General features: G+C 42.3%; 1 protein-coding gene across 2 annotated transcripts in view; it reads left to right on the top strand.

The window, feature by feature from the left end:
* Positions 1 to 24,143, top strand: part of CLIC4 (chloride intracellular channel 4) — a 101,656-nt gene that overhangs the window by 23,470 nt on the left and 54,043 nt on the right. Inside the window, exon 1 of one of the 2 annotated variants that reach the window (XM_044286885.1) lies at positions 23,490 to 23,784. The exons of the other annotated variant lie outside the window; for it this stretch is intronic. Coding sequence (XP_044142820.1) covers positions 23,716 to 23,784 — 69 coding nt within the window. The 5' untranslated portion in view covers positions 23,490 to 23,715. Of the gene's footprint in view, positions 1 to 23,489; positions 23,785 to 24,143 lie in introns of those variants that run through there. 2 annotated transcript variants of the gene reach the window in all.

Here is a 24,143-nt window from a genome sequence, read left to right as displayed (position 1 = left end):
AACATGGGAACATGGGAGAGGGCAGCGTTAGTTCAACTTAATAACAGGATAAGGATTCACGTTTATAAATACTTCGGTGAGCAGAGGGCCGGTGTATTGGGGGACACTGTTATGAGGGGGATCTGTGGATGACATATAGCAGTGTCATCCACAGATCCCCCCCATAACAGTTCCATCCACAGATCCCCCCACCTCATAACAATGCCATCCACAGATATCCCACCCCATAGCAGTACCATCCACAGATATCCCACCCCATAACAGTTCCATCCACAGATCCCCCACCTCATAACAATGACATCCACAGATCCCCCATAACAGCACCATCCACAGATCCCCCACCCCATAACAATGCCATCCACAGATCCCCCCACCCCATAACAATGCCATCCACAGATATCCCACCCCATAGCAGTACCATCCACAGATCCCCATAACATTGTCATCCACATCCCCCATAACAGTGCCATCCACAGGTCCCCCATAACAGTGCCATCCACAGGTCCCCAATAACAGTGCGTCATCCACAGATCCCCCATAATAGTGTCACGCACAGACCACCATTAATTCAAAGCCCACCAAAAGCACAACTTTTGGTTAAAAATATTTTTTTCTTATTTTCCTCCTCAAAAACCTAGGCGCGTCTTATAGTGAAGTTTAATATTTGTATATATATATATATATATATATATATATATATATATATATAAATATAATAATCATTCCTCCTTGGTGGTTTTATCGTGAATACATTTTCACTTTTTGATATTTGTTGATTTATTACCTAGTTGCCACGTCGGCTTGGTCTTGCGGTTTAGCTGGTTTCCTAGTAACCACAATATTTTTGCGAGCATCATTACGTCATAACGACACCTGCGGCTTCCCGTTCCCGTTTTTTTTTTTTTGATGCGGCCCACATAAACTTAAATTTTGTTTTTTTGGCCCATGTTAGCCTTTGAGTTTGACATGCTTGCTCTAGAGGGTCTTGGGTCCATTTATAGGCAATCTGTATTTATTCAGGGGTTACATAACTACGTATTTTTTGTGGTGTAGTGTGAGTAATGTTTTCTGGGGTCTGTATTTATTTAAGGGTCTGGTTTAGGATCTTAATGGCATTTCTGGACAATAACTAACAGCAATAGCCTACAGAAATTAAGGGGGTCATTTATTAAGACCAGCTTTTAAGACGCTGGTCTTAATAACCCGTATATCTGGTGGTGGATCCGCCGAAATTATGAAGAGGCGCAGGCCTCTCCCTAACTTCGGCACATCCAGCACCAGTCTAAATGTAAGACAACTTCCTAGCTGTCTCATATTTAAACAATTTTCTACGCCTAAACAGGCGTAGAAAATGATGACTGAGATGGTACCCCCAGCCCATCCCTTTCCCAACCACGCCCACCTTTTTAGACCTGGCTTGAGCAGGGAAAAGTCACACATTGTGGCGCAAATAACCCTTGCGCTGCAATCCGCATCAGAAATACTCCTAATATAGGGGTATTTCTGGATAATAAATGGCCCCCTAAGTGCATAAAATAACCCACAATCTTCAATGCAATAAAATAAAGCTTTATTAAATCACAAGATTAAAAAATTACAAAACAACATTCCATGATTAGCAAATTAGTTTAGTGCTCTCATTAAGAGAAACAGGTTTGCAGGTTTGATACCTTTTAATGGCTAACAAAAATAGAAGTAATTATGTTACATAGCGAGTTTTCCAGACATCACCAGTCCCTTCATAAGGCGTACTACAAGAATATATGAAGAAACAGCAATATATATACAATAAGACATGGGGGAATGAATGGGCATTTGAAAAATAACAGAACAACATATCAAAAATCTTGAGAATGAGTCCTTAATTATCTTACAGATAAGGGGTGTGAAAGTTTTATGGTCTCTAAATTGATGTTAACTTAGAGACCTGGTGCCCCGACTATGTCTATAGAAGACCCTTTAGATCTTGTAGTGTGTCATAAATCCTGGGGACAAATTCAGTCCAGTATTCAAAGTGTCAAGCAGTGTTATAAATTTGTATTCCCAAATTCTTCTAGCTCTTTGGGATTTAAAGTTACCTTTTAATATGAGAACTTTCATGTGTGTTCTTCATTGTGTCCCGGGCTACAGAAATGCTTAGCCACAGGGAAGTGTAGCTTTTTTTCTTTAATTTTGTGGCAGTGGGACCTCACCCTTGCATTGAGTTTCTGTCCTGTTTCTCCAACGTAGAGGTCTCCAACAGGACATTTAGTGCAGAGAATCAGATAAACAACATTAGATGTAGAACATGTGAATGTCCCAGGGATCTTATAGTCCTGCTGTGTGTTGGGGATCCGGATCTTATCTGTTATCATTATATGGGAACAGGTTTTGCATCTCCTTATATTACAGGGATGGGTTCCTTTTTCTGTGGTACATGGCCTTGAACTTGATTTGATCAGAATATTCCTTAGATTTGTAGGTCGTTGGTAAGCTAGTAAGGGGGATCTGGGAAGATTGTTTTTAGTCGTTCATCCTTACGTAGGACATGATGCAATTTTTTGGCAGTTTTCCTCAGTACCTCTAGTTGTGGATTGTAGGTCACAACCAGAGGTATGCGCTGGTTCTGTTTCTTTTCATTGTATTGGAGAAGTTGACTTCTGGGGATCTTGGTGGCTCTTGTGATCTGATCTTCAATTAAAGCAGGATGATAGCCCTGGTATAAAACCTTTTATTATGTTGGGGTGGAAGCTGACCCATTTGAGGTATGTAGGCCGATATATAGGTTTTCGATACAGGGATGTCTGTATTGAGCCGTCTTGAAGTTTAATGCTGGTGTCCAGAAAGCTGACTTCTGTGTGTGAATAGTTGAGGGTCAGGTTTATAGTGGGATGGAATTTGTTGAATTGTTCATGAAATTTTATCAGTTCATGTTCAGAGTTGGTCCAGATTATTAGGATGTCATCAATGAAACAGAAGTAGGCCAAGGGTTTTATGAGGCAGGATACCAAAAAGTTATTTTCCAGTTTTGCCATGAAGAGATTTGCATATTGTGGTGCTATTTTACTGCCCATGGCGGTCCCAGTGCACTGTAAATATATCTCCTTGTCAAAAGAGAAATAGTTATGGGTGAGGATGAATTTGGTCAGTTGTAGTACAGACTCTGAGATGATCCCATTCATCTCCAAGTATACTCGGCAAGCAGTTAATCCATCATTTATTCATTTATTTTATTTATTGCACTTATATAGCGCTACTATATTCCACAGCGCTTTACAGACATTATCATCCAACTGTTCCCAATGTGTCACCATCAGATCTTTGAGAAGTTCTGTTAGATGTTCTTCAGTACCTTCTGCATGATCTTCTTTTGTTTTGCTTTCGTTTTGACATCTCTCCTCCCTCTCCCAGCTGTCATCTATTAGCAGTGATTGCCTCCCTATATACAGTACAGACCAAAAGTTTGGACACACCTTCTCATTCAAAGAGTTTTCTTTATTTTCATGACTATGAAAATTGTAGATTCACACTGAAGGCATCAAAACTTTGAATTAACACGTGGAATTATATACATAACAAAAAAGTGTGAAACATATGAAAATATGTCATATTCTTGGTTCTTCAAAGTAGCCACCTTTTGCTTTGATTACTGCTTTGCATACTCTTGGCATTCTCTCGAGCTTCAAGAGGTAGTCACCTGAAATGGTCTTCCAACAGTCTTGAAGGAGTTCCCAGAGATGCTTAGCACTTGTTGGCCCTTTTGCCTTCACTCTGCAGTCCAGCTCACCCCAAACCATCTCGATTGGGTTCAGGTCCGGTGACTGTGGAGGCCAGATCATCTGGCGCAGCACCCCATCACTCTCCTTCATGGTCAAATAGCCCTTACACAGCCTGGAGGTGTGTTTGGGGTCATTGTCCTGTTGAAAAATAAATGATGGTCCAACTAAACGCAAACCGGATGGAATAGCATGCCGCTGCAAGATGCCGTGGTAGCCATGCTGGTTCAGTATGCCTTCAATTTTGAATAAATCCCCAACAGTGTCACCAGCAAAGCACCCCCACACCATCACACCTCCTCCTCCATGCTTCACGGTGGGAACCAGGCATGTGGAGTCCATCCGTTCATCTTTTCTGCGTCGCACAAAGACGGTGGTTGGAACCAAAGATCTCAAATTTGGACTCATCAGACCAAAGCACAGATTTCCACTGGTCTAATGTCCATTCCTTGTGTTCTTTAGCCCAAACATGTCTCTTCTGCTTGTTGCCTGTCCTTAGCAGTGGTTTCCTAGCAGATATTCTACCATGAAGGCCTGATTCACACAGTCTCCTCTTAACAGTTGTTCTAGAGATGTGTCTGCTGCTAGAACTCTGTGTGGCATTGACCTGGTCTCTAATCTGAGCTGCTGTTAACCTGCGATTTCTGAGGCTGGTGACTCGGATGAACCTATCCTCCGCAGCAGAGGTGACTCTTGGTCTTCCTTTCCTGGGGCGGTCCGCATGTGAGCCTGTTTCTTTGTAGCGCTTGATGGTTTTTGTGACTGCACTTGGGGACACTTTCAAAGTTTTCCCAATTTTTCGGACTGACTGACCTTCATTTCTTAAAGTAATGATGGCCACTCGTTTTTCTTTACTTAGCTGCTTTTTTCTTGCCATAATACAAATTCTAACAGTCTATTCAGTAGGACTATCAGCTGTGTATCCACCTGACTTCTCTACAACGCAACTGATGGTCCCAACCCAATTTATAAGGCAAGAAATCCCACTTATTAAACCTGACAGGGCACACCTGTGAAGTGAAAACCATTTCAGGTGACTACCTCTTGAAGCTCATCAAGAGAATGCCAAGAGTGTGCAAAGCAGTAATCAAAGCAAAAGGTGGCTACTTTGAAAAACCTAGAATATGACATTTTCAGTTGTTTCACACTTTTTTGTTATGTATATAATTCCACATGTGTTAATTCATAGTTTTGATGCCTTCAGTGTGAATCTACAATTTTCATAGTCATGGAAATAAAGAAAACTCTTTGATTGAGAAGGTGTGTCCAAACTTTTGGTCTGTACTGTATATTAACCCTTTTTCAGGTGGTGTGTGTATATATATATATATATATATATATATATATATATATAGAGAGAGAGAGAGAGGGAGAGAGAGAGAGAGAGAGATGTATGCAAGCCCCTTTGTCAGCATGCATGTATATATATATATATATATATATATACAGGGAGTGCAGAATTATTAGGCAAGTTGTATTTTTGAGGATTAATTTTATTATTGAACAACAACCATGTTCTCAATGAACCCAAAAAACTCATTAATATCAAAGCTGAATATTTTTGGAAGTAGTTTTTAGTTTGTTTTTAGTTTTAACTATTTTAGGGGGATATCTGTGTGTGCAGGTGACTATTACTGTACATAATTATTAGGCAACTTAACAAAAACAAATATATACCCATTTCAATTATTAATTTTTACCAGTAAAACCAATATAACATCTCAACATTCACAAATATACATTTCTGACATTCAAAAACAAAACAAAAACAAATCAGTGACCAATATAGCCACCTTTCTTTGCAAGGACACTCAAAAGCCTGCTATCCATGGATTCTGTCAGTGTTTTGATCTGTTCACCATCAACATTGCGTGCAGCAGCAACCACAGCCTCCCAGACACTGTTCAGAGAGGTGTACTGTTTTCCCTCCTTGTAAATCTCACATTTGATGATGGACCACAGGTTCTCAATGGGGTTCAGATCAGGTGAACAAGGAGGCCATGTCATTAGATTTTCTTCTTTTATACCCTTTCTTGCCAGCCACGTTGTGGAGTACTTGGACGCGTGTGATGGAGCATTGTCCTGCATGAAAATCATGTTTTTCTTACCTTGCAGACTTCTTCCTGTACCACTGCTTGAAGAAGGTGTCTTCCAGAAACTGGCAGTAGGACTGGGAGTTGAGCTTGACTCCATCCTCAACCCAAAAAGGCCCCACAAGCTCATCTTTGATGATACCAGCCCAAACCAGTACTCCACCTCCACCTTGCTGGCATCTGAGTCGGACTGGAGCTCTCTGCCCTTTACCAATCCAGCCATTTGGCCCATCAAGACTCACTCTCATTTCATCAGTCCATAAAACCTTAGAAAAATCAGTCTTGAGATATTTCTTGGCCCAGTCTTGACGTTTCAGCTTGTGTGTCTTGTTCAGTGGTGGTCGTCTTTCAGCCTTTCTTACCTTGGCCATGTCTCTGAGTATTGCACACCTTGTGCTTTTGGGCACTCCAGTGATGTTGCAGCTCTGAAATATGGCCAAACTGGTGGCAAGTGGCATCTTGGCAGCTGCACGCTTGACTTTTCTCAGTTCATGGGCAGTTATTTTGCGCCTTGGTTTTTCCACATGCTTCTTGCGACCCTGTTGACTATTTTGAATGAAACGCTTGATTGTTTGATGATCACGCTTCAGAAGCTTTGCAATTTTAAGAGTGCTGCATCCCTCTGCAAGATATCTCACTATTTTTGACTTTTCTGAGCCTGTCAAGTCCTTCTTTTGACCCATTTTGCCAAAGGAAAGGAAGTTGCCTAATAATTATGCACACCTGATATAGGGTGTTGATGTCATTAGACCACACCCCTTCTCATTACAGAGATGCACATCACCTAATATGCTTAATTGGTAGTAGGCTTTCGAGCCTATACAGCTTGGAGTAAGACAACATGCATAAAGAGGATGATGTGGTCAAAATACTCATTTGCCTAATAATTCTGCACGTAGTGTGTATATATATATACATATATATATATATATATATATATGGGCTTATAGCTGCTCATTTATGCCCTAGGTTTATATTAAGTGTATATAGATGTGCCCCAAGCATATAGATATATATGCTTAAATGTGGCCAATATCCCCCCAGTCACGGGTGCCCCCACTCTGGTATGTGCCTGCAGGAAGGAGAGGATGACAACTGGACAATTATGTTCAGTTTCGGCCACTTCAAAAGGCAGAGTATCATTAAAGATGCCGGAGATGTTTTGCATAACAGGGACAGGGAAACAAAAAGCTCCCCCGCCCCTGTATGCCGCGTATCGCGATATCCCCCTGCCCTCTGTGTGCCGATATGCGATATCGCCACAGGCGGGAGAATCAAAGGATCCCCCGCCGGGAAGCGTGTGCCAGGATTGGAAAACGGGAGCGAGCGCGGCCGGGTTTAAATACCCCGACTGTGCGGCGCTCAAGTTAGTTGACCTCTACTCACCCAGAAGAGGAGAGCACGTACGGCGCTGAAGAGAAGTTCCCCCTCATTGAGTAAGCGCAGGCAGCGCTGCGCTAGGGGGAAGAAAGAGTTAACCCCGGCGTGCCCCAGAATAACCCCATGCAGCATGGAGAGCAGAGCCTGCGCTCAGAGGAAGAGAGGCAGAAGGCCGAACAGTGCGAGACAGGAGGAGAGCAGAAGACGTAGGCAGTTCTAGGAGGGAGAAGCTGAGGAACCCTGGAATGGATGAGTTTACCCCTGCTGCCCTGCAATCTGCATCAACCCCTGCCCTGCTCCCACATTCTGCCATACCAAGTGTTAACCCTTTCTTGGGTAAACTCCTGCTGTCCATTAACCCTGCAATAGCTCCTTTACCCCTGCAGCAGTAACCCCTTCACTGCTGCTGCCCTGAACCCCTGCTGCAGTGACTCCCAGCAGCAGATTAAACCCTGTACCCCTCTGTGCCACTCCCTGCAAATGTCCCTGGCCTGCATTGTATTAACCCTTGCAGTGCCATAATTGTGTTATCCCCATAGGGACAATGTGTAGCCAGGTGGGTGGGTTGCTGGTATTTATGTGTGTGAGTGTAAGGTTTAGTTAGATTTGGGGAGGAATTGGAATATTATATTGTGCTGTGTGTAGTGTGGTTAGGATTGTGTTTATTGTAGTGCTATTATTGTATTGCGGTGTGTGCATCTATATGTATATATTTATAACCATTGATATATAAATATAAAGATATAGCGTAAATAAATAGACAGTAGACGTGTTATTGTGTTAATAAATATACTTTATTATTCATAACGCAGTGTATAGTCTTTTAGAGTCGCTGCAGTAGTAACAAAGTAGCAGCAATAGTCGCATAAAGTTCAGTAAATAGGTAAGGCGACAGAGATAGTTTCTTATAAGGTATAAATAGGTGGAGTCATCAACAGACTACTTACACCTATTTATGAATATTGATTATTGATATTAATCAAAATATTAATAATTAATAGTTTCCTTAACAAATGGTTACAACAGAAATCGATGTATTAAGACAATTTTCTGTGCAATAATTACGCCAATCAAGAATCTCTCGCTTGCCAATCGATGGTAGGATTATGTTTACTTAACCATGGCAAGCCCAAAACCAAAGGAGCAGGCAGACCCTCCAACACAAAACACGAAATGAATTCCTGATGAAAATCACCCACCCTCAATTTGATGTTCTGCACCATCCGTGATAAGTATTTTTGAGTAAGTGGAGCAGAATCAATTGCAAACACAGAAATATTTTTTTCTACTGCACTTGTTGACACTCTATGCATGCAAATGAACTGACCATCAACTAGGTTAACCTCTGCCTCACTGTCAATAAAGGCCTGAATTTTCACAATTTTGGACTCTAGCACCACCGCCGTAGACAGGAGATATCGGTTACCACCAGTAAATGATAAATTTAAGTTCTCTGGCTCTCCACCCACACCACCAAGAGTAAAATGGTAATTAAACGTTTTATTTTTCTTTTCACCTTGACGCTGAACGTAGGGACATACATTAACAAAATGTCCCTTTTTACAACAGAAAAAACAGGCTCCTTTCTTATGACCAACATTCTTTCCCACAGATCTAGTGGTAGCTCCCCCCAACTGCATGGGCTCGTCACCAGACATACACTCAAGTGTCTCTTCACCCAAAGTATCAGAGGAAGCCGCCACCTCATAGGATAGTACGTCCTGAGAGTGAGATCTCTCTCTCAGACGTCTATCGATACGTACAGCAAGTGACATAGCAGCCTCCAATGACTCCGGATTTTCGTTAAAGGCCAACACATCTTTCAGCCTCTTGGATAATCCCTGACAAAATTGACTATGGAGAGCCAGATCATTCCACTCCATATCCGTAGCCCATCTTCTAAATTCAGTGCAATAGATCTCCGCAGACCGCTTTCTCTGGCGTAAACCACGCTACTCGGTCTGGGACAAGGAAATCTGATCCGGGTCATCATAGATCACACCTAGAGCTCTAAAAAACTCATCGGAGGGACTGCGTTACGGTCTGCAAATAAAAAGCCCACGCTGAGGATCTTCTTTAAGCAACGACATGATTATACTCACTCTTTGACTCTCATCACCAGAAGAATGAGGACGTAGCTTAAAATAGAATTTGCATGATTCCTTAACCCCTTAGGGACACGGCCTTTTTACACCTTAGGACCAGGCCATTTTTTGCAAATCTGACAAGTGTCACTTTAAGTGATGATAACTTTAAAACGCTTTGACTTATCCAGGCCATTCTGAGATTGTTTTTTCGTCACATATTGTACTTCATGACACTGGTAAAAAAAAGTTTAAAAAAATATTTTTTTTTGCATAAAAAAATGTCAAATTTACCAAAAATTGGGAAAGATTAGCCAATTTCAAAGTTTCAGTTTCTCTACTTCTGTAATACATAGTAATACCCCTAAAAATTGTGATGACTTTACATTCCCCATATGTCTACTTCATGTTTGAATTATTTTGGGAATGATATTTTATTTTTTGGGGATGTTACAAGGCTTAGAAGTTTAGAAGCAAATCTTGAAATTTTTCAGAAATTTACAAAAACCCAATTTTTAGGGACCACTACAGCTCTGAAGTCACTTTGCGAGGCTTACATAATAGAAACCACCCAAAAATGACCCCATTCTATAAACTACACCCCTCAAGGTATTCAAAACTGATTTTACAAACTTTGTTAACCCTTTAGGTGTTGCACAAGAGTTATTGGCAAATGGGGATGAAATTTGAGAATTTCATTTTATTGCCTAATTTTCCATTTTAACCCATTTTTTCCACTAACAAAGCAAGGGTTAACAGCCAAACAAGACTGTATCTTTATTGCCCTGACTCTGCCGTTTACAGAAACACCCCATATGTGGCCGTAAACTACTGTACGGCCACACAGCGGGGCGTAGAGTGAAAGGTGCGCCGTTTGGTTTTTGGAAGGCATGTTTTGCTGGACTGGTTTTTTGACACCATGTCCCATTTGAAGCCCCCCTGATGCACCCCTAGAGTAGAAACTCCATAAAAGTTACCCCATCTAAGAAACTACACCCCTCAAGGTATACAAAACTGATTTAATAAACTTTGTTAACCCTTTAGGTGTTGCACAAGATTTAATGGAAAATAGAGATACAATTTCAAAATTTCACTTTTTTGACAGATTTTCCATTTTAATATTTTTTTTCCAGTTACAAAGCAAGGGTTAACAGCCAAACAAAACTCATTATTTATGGCCCTGATTCTGTAGTTTACAGAAACATCCCATATGTGGTCGTAAACCGCTGTACGGTCACACGGCAGGGCGCAGAAGGAAAGGAATGCCATACGGTTTTTGGAAGGCAGATTTTGCTGGACTGGTTTTTTGACACCATGTCCCATTTGAAGCCCCCCTGATGCACCCCTAGAGTAGAAACTCCATAAAAGTGACCCCATCTAAGAAACTACACCCCTCAAGGTATTCAAAACTGATTTTACAAACTTTTTTTAACCCTTTAGGTGTTGCACAAGTGTTATTGGCAAATGGGGATGAAATTTGAGAATTTCATTTTTTTGCCTAATTTTCCATTTTAACCAATTTTTTCCACTAACAAAGCAAGGGTTAACAGCCAAACAAGACTGTATCTTTATTGCCCTGACTCTGCCGTTTACAGAAACACCCCATATGTGGCCGTAAACTACTGTACGGCCACACAGCGGGGCGTAGAGTGAAAGGTGCGCCGTTTGGTTTTTGGAAGGCATGTTTTGCTGGACTGGTTTTTTGACACCATGTCCCATTTGAAGCCCCCCTGATGCACCCCTAGAGTAGAAACTCCATAAAAGTTACCCCATCTAAGAAACTACACCCCTCAAGGTATACAAAACTGATTTAATAAACTTTGTTAACCCTTTAGGTGTTGCACAAGATTTAATGGAAAATAGAGATACAATTTCAAAATTTCACTTTTTTGACAGATTTTCCATTTTAATATTTTTTTTCCAGTTACAAAGCAAGGGTTAACAGCCAAACAAAACTCATTATTTATGACCCTGATTCTGTAGTTTACAGAAACATCCCATATGTGGTCGTAAACCGCTGTACGGTCACACGGCAGGGCGCAGAAGGAAAGGAATGCCATACGGTTTTTGGAAGGCAGATTTTGCTGGACTGGTTTTTTGACACCATGTCCCATTTGAAGCCCCCCTGATGCACCCCTAGAGTAGAAACTCCATAAAAGTTACCCCATCTAAGAAACTACACCCCTCAAGGTATACAAAACTGATTTTATAAACTTTGTTAACCCTTTAGGTGTTGCACAAGATTTAATGGAAAATAGAGATACAATTTCAAAATTTCACTTTTTTGACAGATTTTCCATTTTTAATATTTTTTTTCCAGTTACAAAGCAAGGGTTAACAGCCAAACAAAACTCATTATTTATGGCCCTGATTCTGTAGTTTACAGAAACATCCCATATGTGGTCGTAAACCGCTGTACGGTCACACGGCAGGGCGCAGAAGGAAAGGAATGCCATACGGTTTTTGGAAGGCAGATTTTGCTGGACTGGTTTTTTGACACCATGTCCCATTTGAAGCCCCCCTGATGCACCCCTAGAGTAGAAACTCCATAAAAGTTACCCCATCTAAGAAACTACACCCCTCAAGGTATACAAAACTGATTTTATAAACTTTGTTAACCCTTTAGGTGTTGCACAAGATTTAATGGAAAATAGAGATACAATTTCAAAATTTCACTTTTTTGACAGATTTTCCATTTTAATATTTTTTTTCCAGTTACAAAGCAAGGGTTAACAGCCAAACAAAACTCATTATTTATGGCCCTGATTCTGTAGTTTACAGAAACATCCCATATGTGGTCGTAAACCGCTGTACGGTCACACGGCAGGGCGCAGAAGGAAAGGAATGCCATACGGTTTTTGGAAGGCAGATTTTGCTGGACTGTTTTTTTTGACACCATGTCCCATTTGAAGCCCCCCTGATGCACCCCTAGAGTAGAAACTCCAAAAAAGTGACATTTTAGAAACTACGGGATAGGGTGGCAGTTTTGTTGGTACAAGTTTAGGGTACATATGATTTTTGGTTGCTCTATATTACACTTTTTGTGCGGCAAGGTAACAAGAAATTGCTTTTTTGGCACCGTTTTTTTTGTTGTTATTTACACCATTCATCTGACAGGTTAGATCATGTGGTAATTTTATAGAGCAGGTTGTCACGGACGCGGTGATACCCAATATGTATACAATTTTTTTTATTTATGTACGTTTTACACAATAATTTCATTTTTAAAACAAAAAAAATGTTTTAGTGTCTCCATAGTCTAAGAGCCATAGTTTTTTCAATTTTTGGGCGATTATCTTAAGTAGGGTCTCATTTTTTGTGGGATGAGATGACGGTTTGATTGGCACTATTTTGGGGTGCACATGACTTTTTGATTGCTTGCTATTACACTTTTTGTGACGGAAGATGACAAAAAATGGCATTTTTTACACCGTTTTTATTTTTATTTTTTTACGGTGGTCATCTGAGGGGTTAGGTCATGTGATATTTTTATAGAGCCGGTCAATGCGGACGCGGCGATACCTAATATGTATACTTTTTTTTATTTATGTAAGTTTTACACGATGATTTCATTTTTGAAACAAAAGAAATCATGTTTTAGTGTTTCCATAGTCTAAGAGCCATAACTTTTTCAGTTTTTGGGCGATTATCTTGGGTAGGGTATGATTTTTGCAGGATGAGATAACAGTTTGATTGTTACAATTTTGGCGTAGATGCGACTTTTTTGATCACTTTTATTACCTTTTTTGGGAAGTAAGGTGGGCAAAATTCAAATTTCATCATAGTTTTTATTTTTTTATTTTTATGGCGTTCACCGTTCGGGTAAAGTAACATTACCGTTTTATAGATCAGGTCGTTACGGACGCGGCGATACCAAACATGTGTAGGGAATTTTATTTTTTTCATTTTTAATCAGTGATAAATGTGTTTTTTGATTTTTACTTTATTTTCACTTTTTTTTGGCCCAGACCCACTTGGTTCTTGAAGATCCAGTGGGTCTGATGTCTGCATAATACAGTACAGTACAATATATATTGTACTGTACTGTATTTTACTTACACTTTGTCTGAACAGATCTATGCTTTCAGCACAGATCTGTTCAGAACCATGGACAGCAGGACGCCTGAGAAGGCGTCCTGTTGCCATGGGAACCTTCCCCGTCTGCTCAGTAGTGTTCAGAACTGCGCAGACGGGGAAGGGTAAGGACGGGGCTTGGGGGGCTGCCTGAAAGCTCTCTCCCTCTCCATTCGGGGGACTGCAAAGGCACAGCAGCCCCCCGATGGGAGAGGGAGGGAGCTCCCTGAGCTGTTAACCTTTTCCATACAGCGGTCCGTACGGACCGCTGTATGGAAAGGGTTAAACGGCTGACATCGCATCACCGATGTCAGCCGTTTATATACCAGGGTGTGCTGGCACCCTGGTATACCCACTAGACGCCAACGATTACGCAATGGGAGGCGGGCGGGGGATCGCGATCCCGCCTACCGCACCGCCCGCCTCCCGCACTGCCCGCAACCCTCCCCCTGCACCTCCCACCATGCCCAAATAACTCAGGGGTGCAGGGGGGAGGGATACTGGACAAAGTTTTGAATCCTAAAGTTTCTGATCCCCGCGGTCAGGGACCGCGGGGATCATAAACTGCAGAAATCGCAGCAAACCGCAGGTCTGAATTGACCTGCGGTTTGCCGCGATCGCTGACATGGGGGGGTCACGGGACCCCCCCGCGCATTTAGCCTAGGTGCCTGCTCAATGATTTGAGCAGGCACCGGGTTCCGATCACTGCCAGCCGCACGGCAGTGATCGAAAATGCACAGGGCGTACATGTACGCCCTGTGTCCTTAAGTACCAGGGCACAAGGGCGTACCTGTACGCCCTGTGTCCTTAAGGGGTTAAACAGCATGAAATTTTCACTGCCCCCGGAAAATCTGTCCGGAAGAGCAACCTTTGGATCAGTGACGGACTGATTCCCACTGTTGGAACCAGCCGTCTGAAGTCTCTGGGTCTGCGAGACAGTTTTGCGGAGGTCAGCTACCTTCAAAGACAACCCCTGTAGTGCAGTGATTGGATCCATCGCTGCACTAACACAAACAAAAATGGCGGTTTTGGCAGTTGATAATCTCACTGCGTGGTGTGGGAGGGGAACTCCACACCAAACACAAAAGGGAGGGAGAAGGTACCAGGCCTGCAAACTAGGGAAAGGGGGAAGGTCACCATCTAATAAATCCCAACCCGAGCCATGACTGCTAACAGAATAAACAGACCCCGATGGTAGGACTGTTCATCCGCAGGAACCTAAGCCTGGCTCACCCTAGAAGGCCCTAGAGATAGTGATTGGGCCACAGACAACCTGTTCCTTCCCAGCTGAAGAAACAAGAGTCTGCCTCAGGTCTGGTACCAAGAGACAGGTAAATAAACACAATAACAAAAAGGAAAGACACTTAACTCCGGATAAATGGAAAGCAGGAACTCAACCGAGATCCAGACACCAAACGACCAACAACCAAAATGAGCTATCAACCACAAGGAGTGATGGGTAAAGCCAGACTAAGAAGGGAGTAGTAATGGTCACATGAGCTACACCTGAAAAGGAGGTGTGGACATCCTAGCAACACATAGACAAAGTGAAACCAAAAGAAGTTGTCAGATCACTGACGTGCAGCCAGTCTTTCAGATCTTCTACCACCTGTCACGGGTGTGACACAGCCCCTCCAGGCCAGAGAGAGAGAGAGACAAGAGGACGAGGGGGAGCATGTTAGGCTGGTCTTGTGAGAACCAGGGTGGGAGGAGAAAACAGAGGGACAATAGGTGGCAGTTGCTAGTCGGTATTGTGGCACCCACAGATCCTTCATAACAGTGTGTCATCCACAGATCTATTAAATATTTTAGCACACCATTTTGTTCAAATATTTTTTACCTATTTTCCTCCATCTAAATTCTGGCTATGTCTTATGTTCTGGTGCGTCTTATAGTCTAGAAAACATGGTATTTATCCCAGTGCAGCAAGTTGATGAATTATTCCTTTACCATGACACTACTAAATGTATTATCAGTCCCATATCGGGTATCTGGTACATATTTAGTAAGATACAATAATAGTAAATGGTTATTACATGTCGGTACACCTTTCACATGTAGTTTTACATGTGCTTTCAAACGTAGTTTTGCAGTCTTTGGTACGTGCGTCTTTACATACTTTTGGCTGGCTTACTTTGCAAGGTTTACACCATAATTGTGGTGCAATTTTGGCTCAAATTGGCAAATATTAGGCCATGCCCCTTTCCAGTCTGGCCTTTTTTGATAAGCTAAACTCTCTTTTCAGACTAGATATAGTTAACTTTTCTAAACAAAAAGGTGCCAAATTGTGCCATATTTTGCACAATTTACTCTAAAATCTAGATGCACTAACATTAGTAAATGTGGGTCATTGTTTGCTTTTGTATGCGCATAACATTTTCCTCTCTGGTAGCGCCTTCTGCTGTTTATATTTCTGGTCCACCTTCTCCTGCATTCAGTGGTGGACTGACATGCTCAGTAGCTTTCCTGCTCCCTCCGTCTTCTCAGTATGTGCGTAGTAAAAACAGCCTAAAAACCTTTCATTCATTCATCCCTGCTTTAAATTCATAGAAGTACATAGCTATATCTCCCTCAGGACAGCGGAGAAAGAAATTGTGGGGGCATTACCATATGTACAATATCTCTGGGGATGTGATCTGGAGATGTCAGGGACTATTTTCTATTCAGAGGAGGGAGGACTTAGCAACACCCTGGGAGATGCAGGTGCTTAATTGTAAAGTCTGCAAGATACATAAGGGTACTTTCACACTTGAGTTAAAGTTTTCCGGCATTGAGTTCCATCCTAGGGGCTCAATACCGGAAAAAAACTGCTGCGGTATTTTCTCCGTACAAAATTCCGGAACACTTGCCATTATTTTGCATTTTAATGCATTACAGCCGGATCCGACACCAAGTATTACGGCAAAACAGATCCGGAATGCGCAGACCTATAAAAATGCAAAAAATAAATAAATACTGGATCCGTTTTTCGGATGACACCGGAGAGACCAATCCGGTGTTTCATTGCATTTGTTAGACAAATCCGCATCTGGATCCGTCTACAAATGCTATCCGTTTACACACAGATTTCCGGATCTGGCAGGCAGTTCCCGCGACGGAACTGCCTGCCGGATCTTCACAACGCAAGTGTGAAAGTACCCTAAGTAAAGATTTTAATATTTGTGTGCTATTAGGATAGCCTAATCCCTAAAAGAACACGTTAAAGGGGACCTGTTGAAGGGGGGGAAGGTTGAACAAACAGTTATACTGTAAAATTGTGTATTAGTGATATAGAACGGCAAGGGATGATATATGTAATTAATGTGTGGATTACTTTAATTGTAAATTGAAAAATGAATATTGTAATGTTTATCAAAACGTTCAATAAAAAAGGGAACCTGTTAAAAGATACAGTGCAATCTGTTGGTAGCATGTTACAGAACAGAAGGTGATAATTTCCTTAAACAGCATATTAAGCAGGATCAACCCTATCTATACAAGTGAGGGCTTAAAGGGGTTGTGTCACAAAATGTAGTCTACATTTTTCAAACCAGCACCTGGATCTGAATACTTTTGTAATTGTATGTAATGTATTATAGCCACTGAGTTATTCAATAAAATGCATCTGTATAGCGCCACCTGCTGTTTGTTATTTTCCTTATTTTTTGTCCGTCTCACTGAGCTGGTTGAAGGTGCCCAGTTTAAATCTTTAACTGCCACCAGCCATATGTTCTGTTAGAAGCTGTGGCAGTTACAGGGAGAGAGCTGCAGCAGAAAGGACCCCCCACCCTGAGCTGCCAGGCTGAAGATAATATAGCAGATCAATTGGAACTGTGAATATGGAGACCTGTGGACCCATGTGAGGTACAGGACTGGTTGCAACTTTGTTAGAAAGAGATTTTCATGTACTATATGATGTCTGATTTCATTTTTTATATCAATCATGGCATAACTATAAACTGAGGAGCTGAGGTACAATAGAAGGGCTAGGCCTTGTACCCCGACACATGAAAGCCTTCACTTGAATAAAGAATGTCTTTTTTTCTCAGGAACGCTACAACTATTTTCCACAAGACAACTATTATAATCACCAAGATCAACTCTACCAGGCACTATGCTTGGTTTAATAGAGGTGACCCTGCTGGGCAGATGCTCATTCTGGGCTTAGGAATCATGTGGGTACCCGTAATCAGTTATTTGGCAGCCCTCCCTGTATGCGTGCACATACACAAATAGCTGTCAGCAGCTATATGCATAGTTTAAGAAAACTGGACACTTGATTGGATACGTTTGGTGAGAGATAAGTAAATCGATTCTAAACTAATTGGATTACTTACGAATTTCACAAAAATTCTTCTGCTAAAAGAGTTTTTGAGCATTGGAAGAATCGCGGAAAACGGCACCTGCTATCTTACTGTGAAAATGCAAGGGAAACAGGGCAGGAAGGATGAAGGTGAAGATCCATATGACCTTCAGAGGGAGGGGGGCTTGCTCATAGCAACACTGATTGGTTCACGGGCTGTCTGTTAGGCAATGAGGGGGCAGGAATTTGGTCTTCAGCTCTGTGTAAAGCACAGATGCCATTCTGAGCACAGCCTGTCGTGTGTCCTGGCAGACACAAAGCAGCCATATTAGGGGGTTGCAGTTATAGTTTAGGGATATATTTAGTTAGGTAGATTGAAGTAATAGGTAGAGAAGTCAGGGTTTTAGCAACTATTTTCTGCTGGAGGTGCTGGGAATATGTGTATAAAACACTTAGCAGAGTGGGAACGCATAGAGTCAGAATTCTGTATGTGTGTTTTACAGTGAGGGGAGCGCAGCTGCTGGTTCGTGGAAAGCTTCATGTAGTGCACTGCAATCATCAAAATCCTGCATGGTCTGTACAAACATCATTTTTTCATATGTATTGGCAGCAAAAAAACTCAAACGTCTACAGTTTATAAGTGTTTTATACACATATTCCCAGCACCTCCAGCAGAAAATAGTTGCAATTTTGCTACCATTTAAAATTGTGTAGTTCAACATGCTGCATTAGTATAAGTTTATTCCAAACATTGTACTGCATTATTATAATAGTTTCATTCCACGCATTGTACTGCGTTAGGCTAGTTTCACACTAGCCCTAAAATCGTTCAGCAGGCTGTCCCGGCAAAGGCTGTTCTTGCTCATCGCATCTGGCATAGTTGGAAAGTGCCGAAGACCCACCAGGCCCCACTGACTATAATGGGACACGGCAGGGATCCGGCATTAGTGCTGGGATTTAACTGGACAGATACGATTTTAGCGCTAGTGTGAAACTAGCCTTAGCATAACACATTGTACTGCATAAATATACCACTATAAATTGGCAATACCAGTGTATAGTGTGTTTACAGAAAGGGAGGGACGTTTAATTGCCCTTGTCTGTGACTTAACCTAAAAAACACTTGCAATTTTGCTATCTGTGTACCAAACCTGTGACTTGTTTAACCCCTTCCTGACAGCCTATTTTTGCAAATCTGACGTGTCACTGTATGTGGTGATAACTGTAATGCTTTATTATTATTAATTATCCAACTGATTCTCGTGACACACCGTACTTCATGTTTCTGGTAAATTTGGGTCGATATATTTTACCTTTATTTATGAGTTTTTGTTAAGTAGCAATTTATTTTTTATTTTTAAGAAAATTTCCAAAACCAACATTTTAAAGGACCAATTCCGTTATGAAATTATTTGAGGGGCTTACATAATAGAAAACACACATAAATGACCCCATTTTAAAAATTGCAACCCTCAAATTATTCAAAACTGATTTTATAAACTTTATTAACCTTTTAGGCTACTTTCACACTCGCGTTTGGTGCAGATGGATCCATTCAGATAATACAACCATCTGCATCCGTTTAGAACGGATCCGTTTGTATTATCTTTAACATAGCCAAGACCGTTTTCTATTGTGCCAGATTGTGCCATAGAAAACGGATCCGTCCTCATTGACTTACATTGTGTGTCAGAACGGATCCGTTTGGCTCAGTTTCTTCAGACGGATACCAAAACGCTGTAAGCACTGTTTTGGTGTCCACCTCCAAAGCAGAATGGAGACGGAACGGAGGCAAACTGATGCATTCTGAGCGGATCCTTTTCCATTCAGAATGCATTAGGGCAAAACTGATCCGTTTTGGACCGCTTGTGAGAGCCCTGAACGGATCTCACAAACGGAAAGCCGAAACGCCAGTGTGAAAGTAGCCTTATGTGTTCCACAAGAATTAAAGGAAAATGGTAGTGAAATTTCAAAATATCACATTTTTTTGTAGATTTTTCATTTTAGACCTTCTGCATATGAACGTTTTTTTTTCCATTTACTTTCCGTTTTTTGCATTCCGTATACGGAACCATTCATTTCAATGGATCCGTAAAAAAAAGGACGGTACTCCGTATGCCTTCCATTTCCGTATTTCTGTTCCGTTCAAAGATAGAACATGTCCTATTATTGTCCGCATAACGGACAAGGATAGTACTGTTCTATTAGTGGCCAGCTGTTCCGTTCCGCAAAAAACGGAATGCACGTGCAAATACTGAAAAAGGCCTCTTGCACACGACCGTATGGCTTTTTCAATATTTTGCGGTCTGCAAAAAACGGATCCACAATAAATACAGATGACGTCTGTGTGCATTCCGTTTTTTGCGGAACGGAACTGCTAATAGAACAGTACTATCCTTGTCCGTTATGCGGACAATAATAGGACACGTTCTAACTTTGAACGGAACAGAAATACGGAAACGGAAGGAATACAGAGTACCTTAGTTTTTTTTTTGCGGATCCATTGAAATGAATGGTTCTGTATACGGAACGCAAAAAACTGAATGTAAACGGGAAAAAAAACGGTTGTGTGAAAAAGGCCAAAGCCATACGGTCGTGTGCATGAGGCCTTAATCAATTTTTCCTGTAACACAGCAATGGTTAACAACAAAACAAACCTCAGTATTTCTTACCCTGATTCTGCAGTTTATAGGAACACCCCTTATGTGGTCATAAACTGCTGTATGGGCACACAGTAGGACTCAGAATGGAAGCAGCAGCACATGGCTTTTGAAGGGCAGATTTTGCTGGAATGGTTTTTGGGTGCCATATTGCATTTGACGAGACCCTAAGGTACCCCTACAGTGGAACTCCTAAAAAGTAACCCCATTTCGAAACTACATCCCCTTGAGGAATTTATTGAGGGGTGTAGTGAGTGCTTTGACGCCACAGCCGTTCCACAGAATTTAGAAACACTTGGCTGTGAAGATAATAAATACAATTTAGCTTTAGGCCTCATGTTGTGTCCCGTGTCCGTTGTTCCGTTTTCCGTGATTTTCTGCGGACCCATTGACTTTCAATGGGTCCGTGGAAAACTCGGCTAATGCACCGTTTGTCATCCGCGTCCGTGATCCGTGTTTCCAGTCCGTGAAAAAAATATGACCTGTCCTATTTTTTTCACGACAATGGTTCGCGGACCTATTCAAGTCAACGGGTCAGTGAAAAAACACGGATGCACACAAGATTGTCATCCGCGTCCGTTTTTTTCCTATCATTTGCATGGCAAACTTTACTTTTTTTTTTTTTTACTTTCCTTCATGTCTGGAGATCCTCCAAAAATAAAGGAAGACACACGGAAACAAAAACAGACACGGATCACAGAACAACGGAACCCCTTTTTGCGGACCGCAAAAAAATATTGTCGTGTGCATGAGGCCTTAGCCCCAAGTTGTTCATTTTCGCAAGCATAACAGGAGAAAAAGGACCCCACAATTAGTTAACCATTTTCTCATGAATACGGCAACCCCCCATATGTGGTTGTATAGGACTCAGAAGAGAAAGAGCTCCATGTGCCTGTGAGGCCTAGTTTGGTTATTTACACAGTACTGGCCGACAACTGCAGAGGTTCTGAGGTGAAATAAAAAAGGAAACCCCCCAGAAGTGACCCCATATTAGAAACCACACCACTCCCAGAATTTATCAAGGAGTGTAGGGAGCATTTTGACTCCACAGGTGTTTTGCATAAATGAATCAAAGTGAAAATTGCAGTTTTTACATAGATATTCCATTTCAGTGCCCAAAATATGCCCAGTGTGTGCCAGTGAGAAAGGTCATCCCTCTTATTATTATGCTGTGCTTCTACATGTGGCCCTACTCTTTTTTGTGAACGTATGAGAGGCTCAGGAGTAAAAAAGCACCATGGGCATTTTAAGGCCCATTGTGGTGATTCACATAATTTGTGCTTTAAACTGTAGAGGATCTGGGGTGAATTAATAAATGAAACCCCCAAGAAATGACGCCATTTTGGAAATCAAGTTTATCAAGGTAGAGTGAGCATTTTGACACCACAAGTGTTTTGCAGTTTTTACACAGACATTGAATTGTAGTGCCCAATATGTCTTTTTCTCATTTGGAAATGGCTTGATGAAGCAAAAGGGTGCATTTTTCTTTTTTTTTTTTACTTCAACTTTTGGGGGTCTGATCCCTTTTAGGCCACCGTATGGCTTTTTCAGTATTTTGCAGTCTGTTTTTCATTGATCCGTTGTTCTGTTTTTTTTTTCATTCCGTTTTCCAGTATCGCATGTACAGAATACAGTAATCACATAGAAAAAATTGGGCTGGGCATAACATTTTCAATGGATGGTTCCGCAAAAACGGAACGGATACGGAAGACATACGGAGTACATTCCGTTCCATTGACTTGAATCGAGCCACGGAACGTGATTTGCGGGCACTAATAGGACATGTTCTATCTTTCAACGGAACGGAATGCATACGGAGTACATTCCGTTTTTTTTTTTTTTTTGCGGATCCACTAAAATGAATGGTTCCATATACGGAAAAAAAATGGTTGTGTGAAAGAGGCCTTACAGTGCAGTACAATATATGTTTCTGTAGCTGGCAGGCCGCAATGCCTGCATAAAGTCTTGGGCTACCTTAGCCGCCATCTGCACCCTGCAATCATATCGCGTGAAGCTGATAGGGTCAGACAGGGAACTCCTTCCCACTGTAAACCCCTTAGATGAGGCAGTCAACACTGACCGCCACATCTAAGAGGTTAATCCTCTAGCATGAGAGTTTTCACCAATGTCGGCGGTTACAGCAGGGCCTGGCTATCAGTATGATCGTATAGTTGCCGTGTCTGTCTTGCGGAGGCACAGACCCGAAAGCCCACGGGAAGGGCTTTGAGTGTTTCTGTGAGCTTCCGATCCATGCCTCCACACTGCAAAAACATGTCCTACCTTTTGCCGTATCTTGTGGATTGCGGGCCCATTCAAGTCAATGGGTCAGCACCGCTGCACATAGCCGGTGCCTGTGTTTCGCCGACCTGTTGTTTGCGGTCTGCAACATGGCACGGCGGCCTTACGGTCGTGTGAATGGTCTCTAACAGTGACATGCTGATTGACGGCACAGGTGGCTGAAAACTACCTTTCTGCATCCACGAGGCATCGTCTGCCACTGCCAGAACCAGAATAAACTGAAAAGTCTGTAAATTCCCAAGTCACTGGTTGTGTGGCAATATACCGGAAAAATAGTCCTAAAAATGAGGCACTTTCTCCGCCAGCACAGGAGGGTAACAAAGACCGGTGTAAAAAGCCGTTTTTTTTGTAGATGACCACTAGTAAGGGCAGATCTGCCGTACTTTCGTGCCACAAAACTTTTGATGTGGAAACGGTGCAGATTTGCCACATGTAAATTGACATGCTGGAGTCGTTTTCACTCCAGGCGCACAGACTGCCAGAGGTGCGCCTAATTTATGACCAGGGGCTATCAAAGATCTTCGCTAAATGACCCCCCCAGGTGCTTATCTAAACCACACCACCATTGCCTAGGCTCCCCCATGACAGAAATCACAGAAAGTGGCCATTATTAGGTTATAATTACACAAATCTCCAGAGAAGTCCAGTCACACACAAGCGTTAACTGTCCCACAGAGTCCATGTTATATTGCATACAGGGCATAGAGAACAGAGCGGTGTATTATACTGGGAGGTGAGGTCCTCGACCCTCCAGAATACTGGGCCACATTGTGCGTGTGTGCCGAGGACGAAGGGGTTAACCGTCCACTTGCCGCGCCCTCCTTCCCGCCTCCTCCCTTTCTCTGCCTCAGCTGCCAGTAACGTCCCGTTATACAGGCTGCCTGCCCCTCTCAGCGCCTTTATCCTCCACTGCGCCTTTTCCATCACTTGCCTGAGACTAGAGGGCGCCGAGGAAAACCCCGACTAGTTGTAGAGTGGGTGGTAAGTCCCCACAGAGTGCCCTGAGGGGGGAGAAGCTAGTGCGGGGAGTGGGACCACTAAACAAGGGGGAGAAGTTGGCCGAGCGCACTGCACGGCAGAGGAGCAGAGATGTCCGTGTCTGGACCGCAGAACGGAGTGCTGGAGGACAAAGACAACCTCATAGAACTCTTCGTCAAGGTAAGTGGTCGTGTGCCGTCTCCTGTGGTGATCCCTGGCGCTTATATAACTAATCGCCTCCCTAATCCCTGATGTTTGCCCTCCCTGGGCGCACTGCTGGAGGAGAGGACCATGTGCTGGTCTGCTACAGCAATGGCCACCAGCACATGATGGAGGAGCATCCTGGGATATGTAGTACCATGCTTAGAACAAGTCCCGAGCTGATAGACATCTGCCCTGTTACACCTGCTGGGACAGTTCACATTAGGGATTGTTAGCTTTTATCATTACCTTTTATGGCTTAAAGGGGTTGTCCAGACATGTGTCCTAGTAAGTAAGATATGTGGATGACATAGGTCGTCTTGTCAGTACAGAGCTCT

This window comes from Bufo gargarizans, chromosome 3 (assembly GCF_014858855.1).
Source record: "Bufo gargarizans isolate SCDJY-AF-19 chromosome 3, ASM1485885v1, whole genome shotgun sequence".
Taxonomy (NCBI): Eukaryota; Metazoa; Chordata; class Amphibia; order Anura; family Bufonidae; genus Bufo; species Bufo gargarizans.
This window is presented reverse-complemented; position numbering and strand designations above follow the sequence as displayed.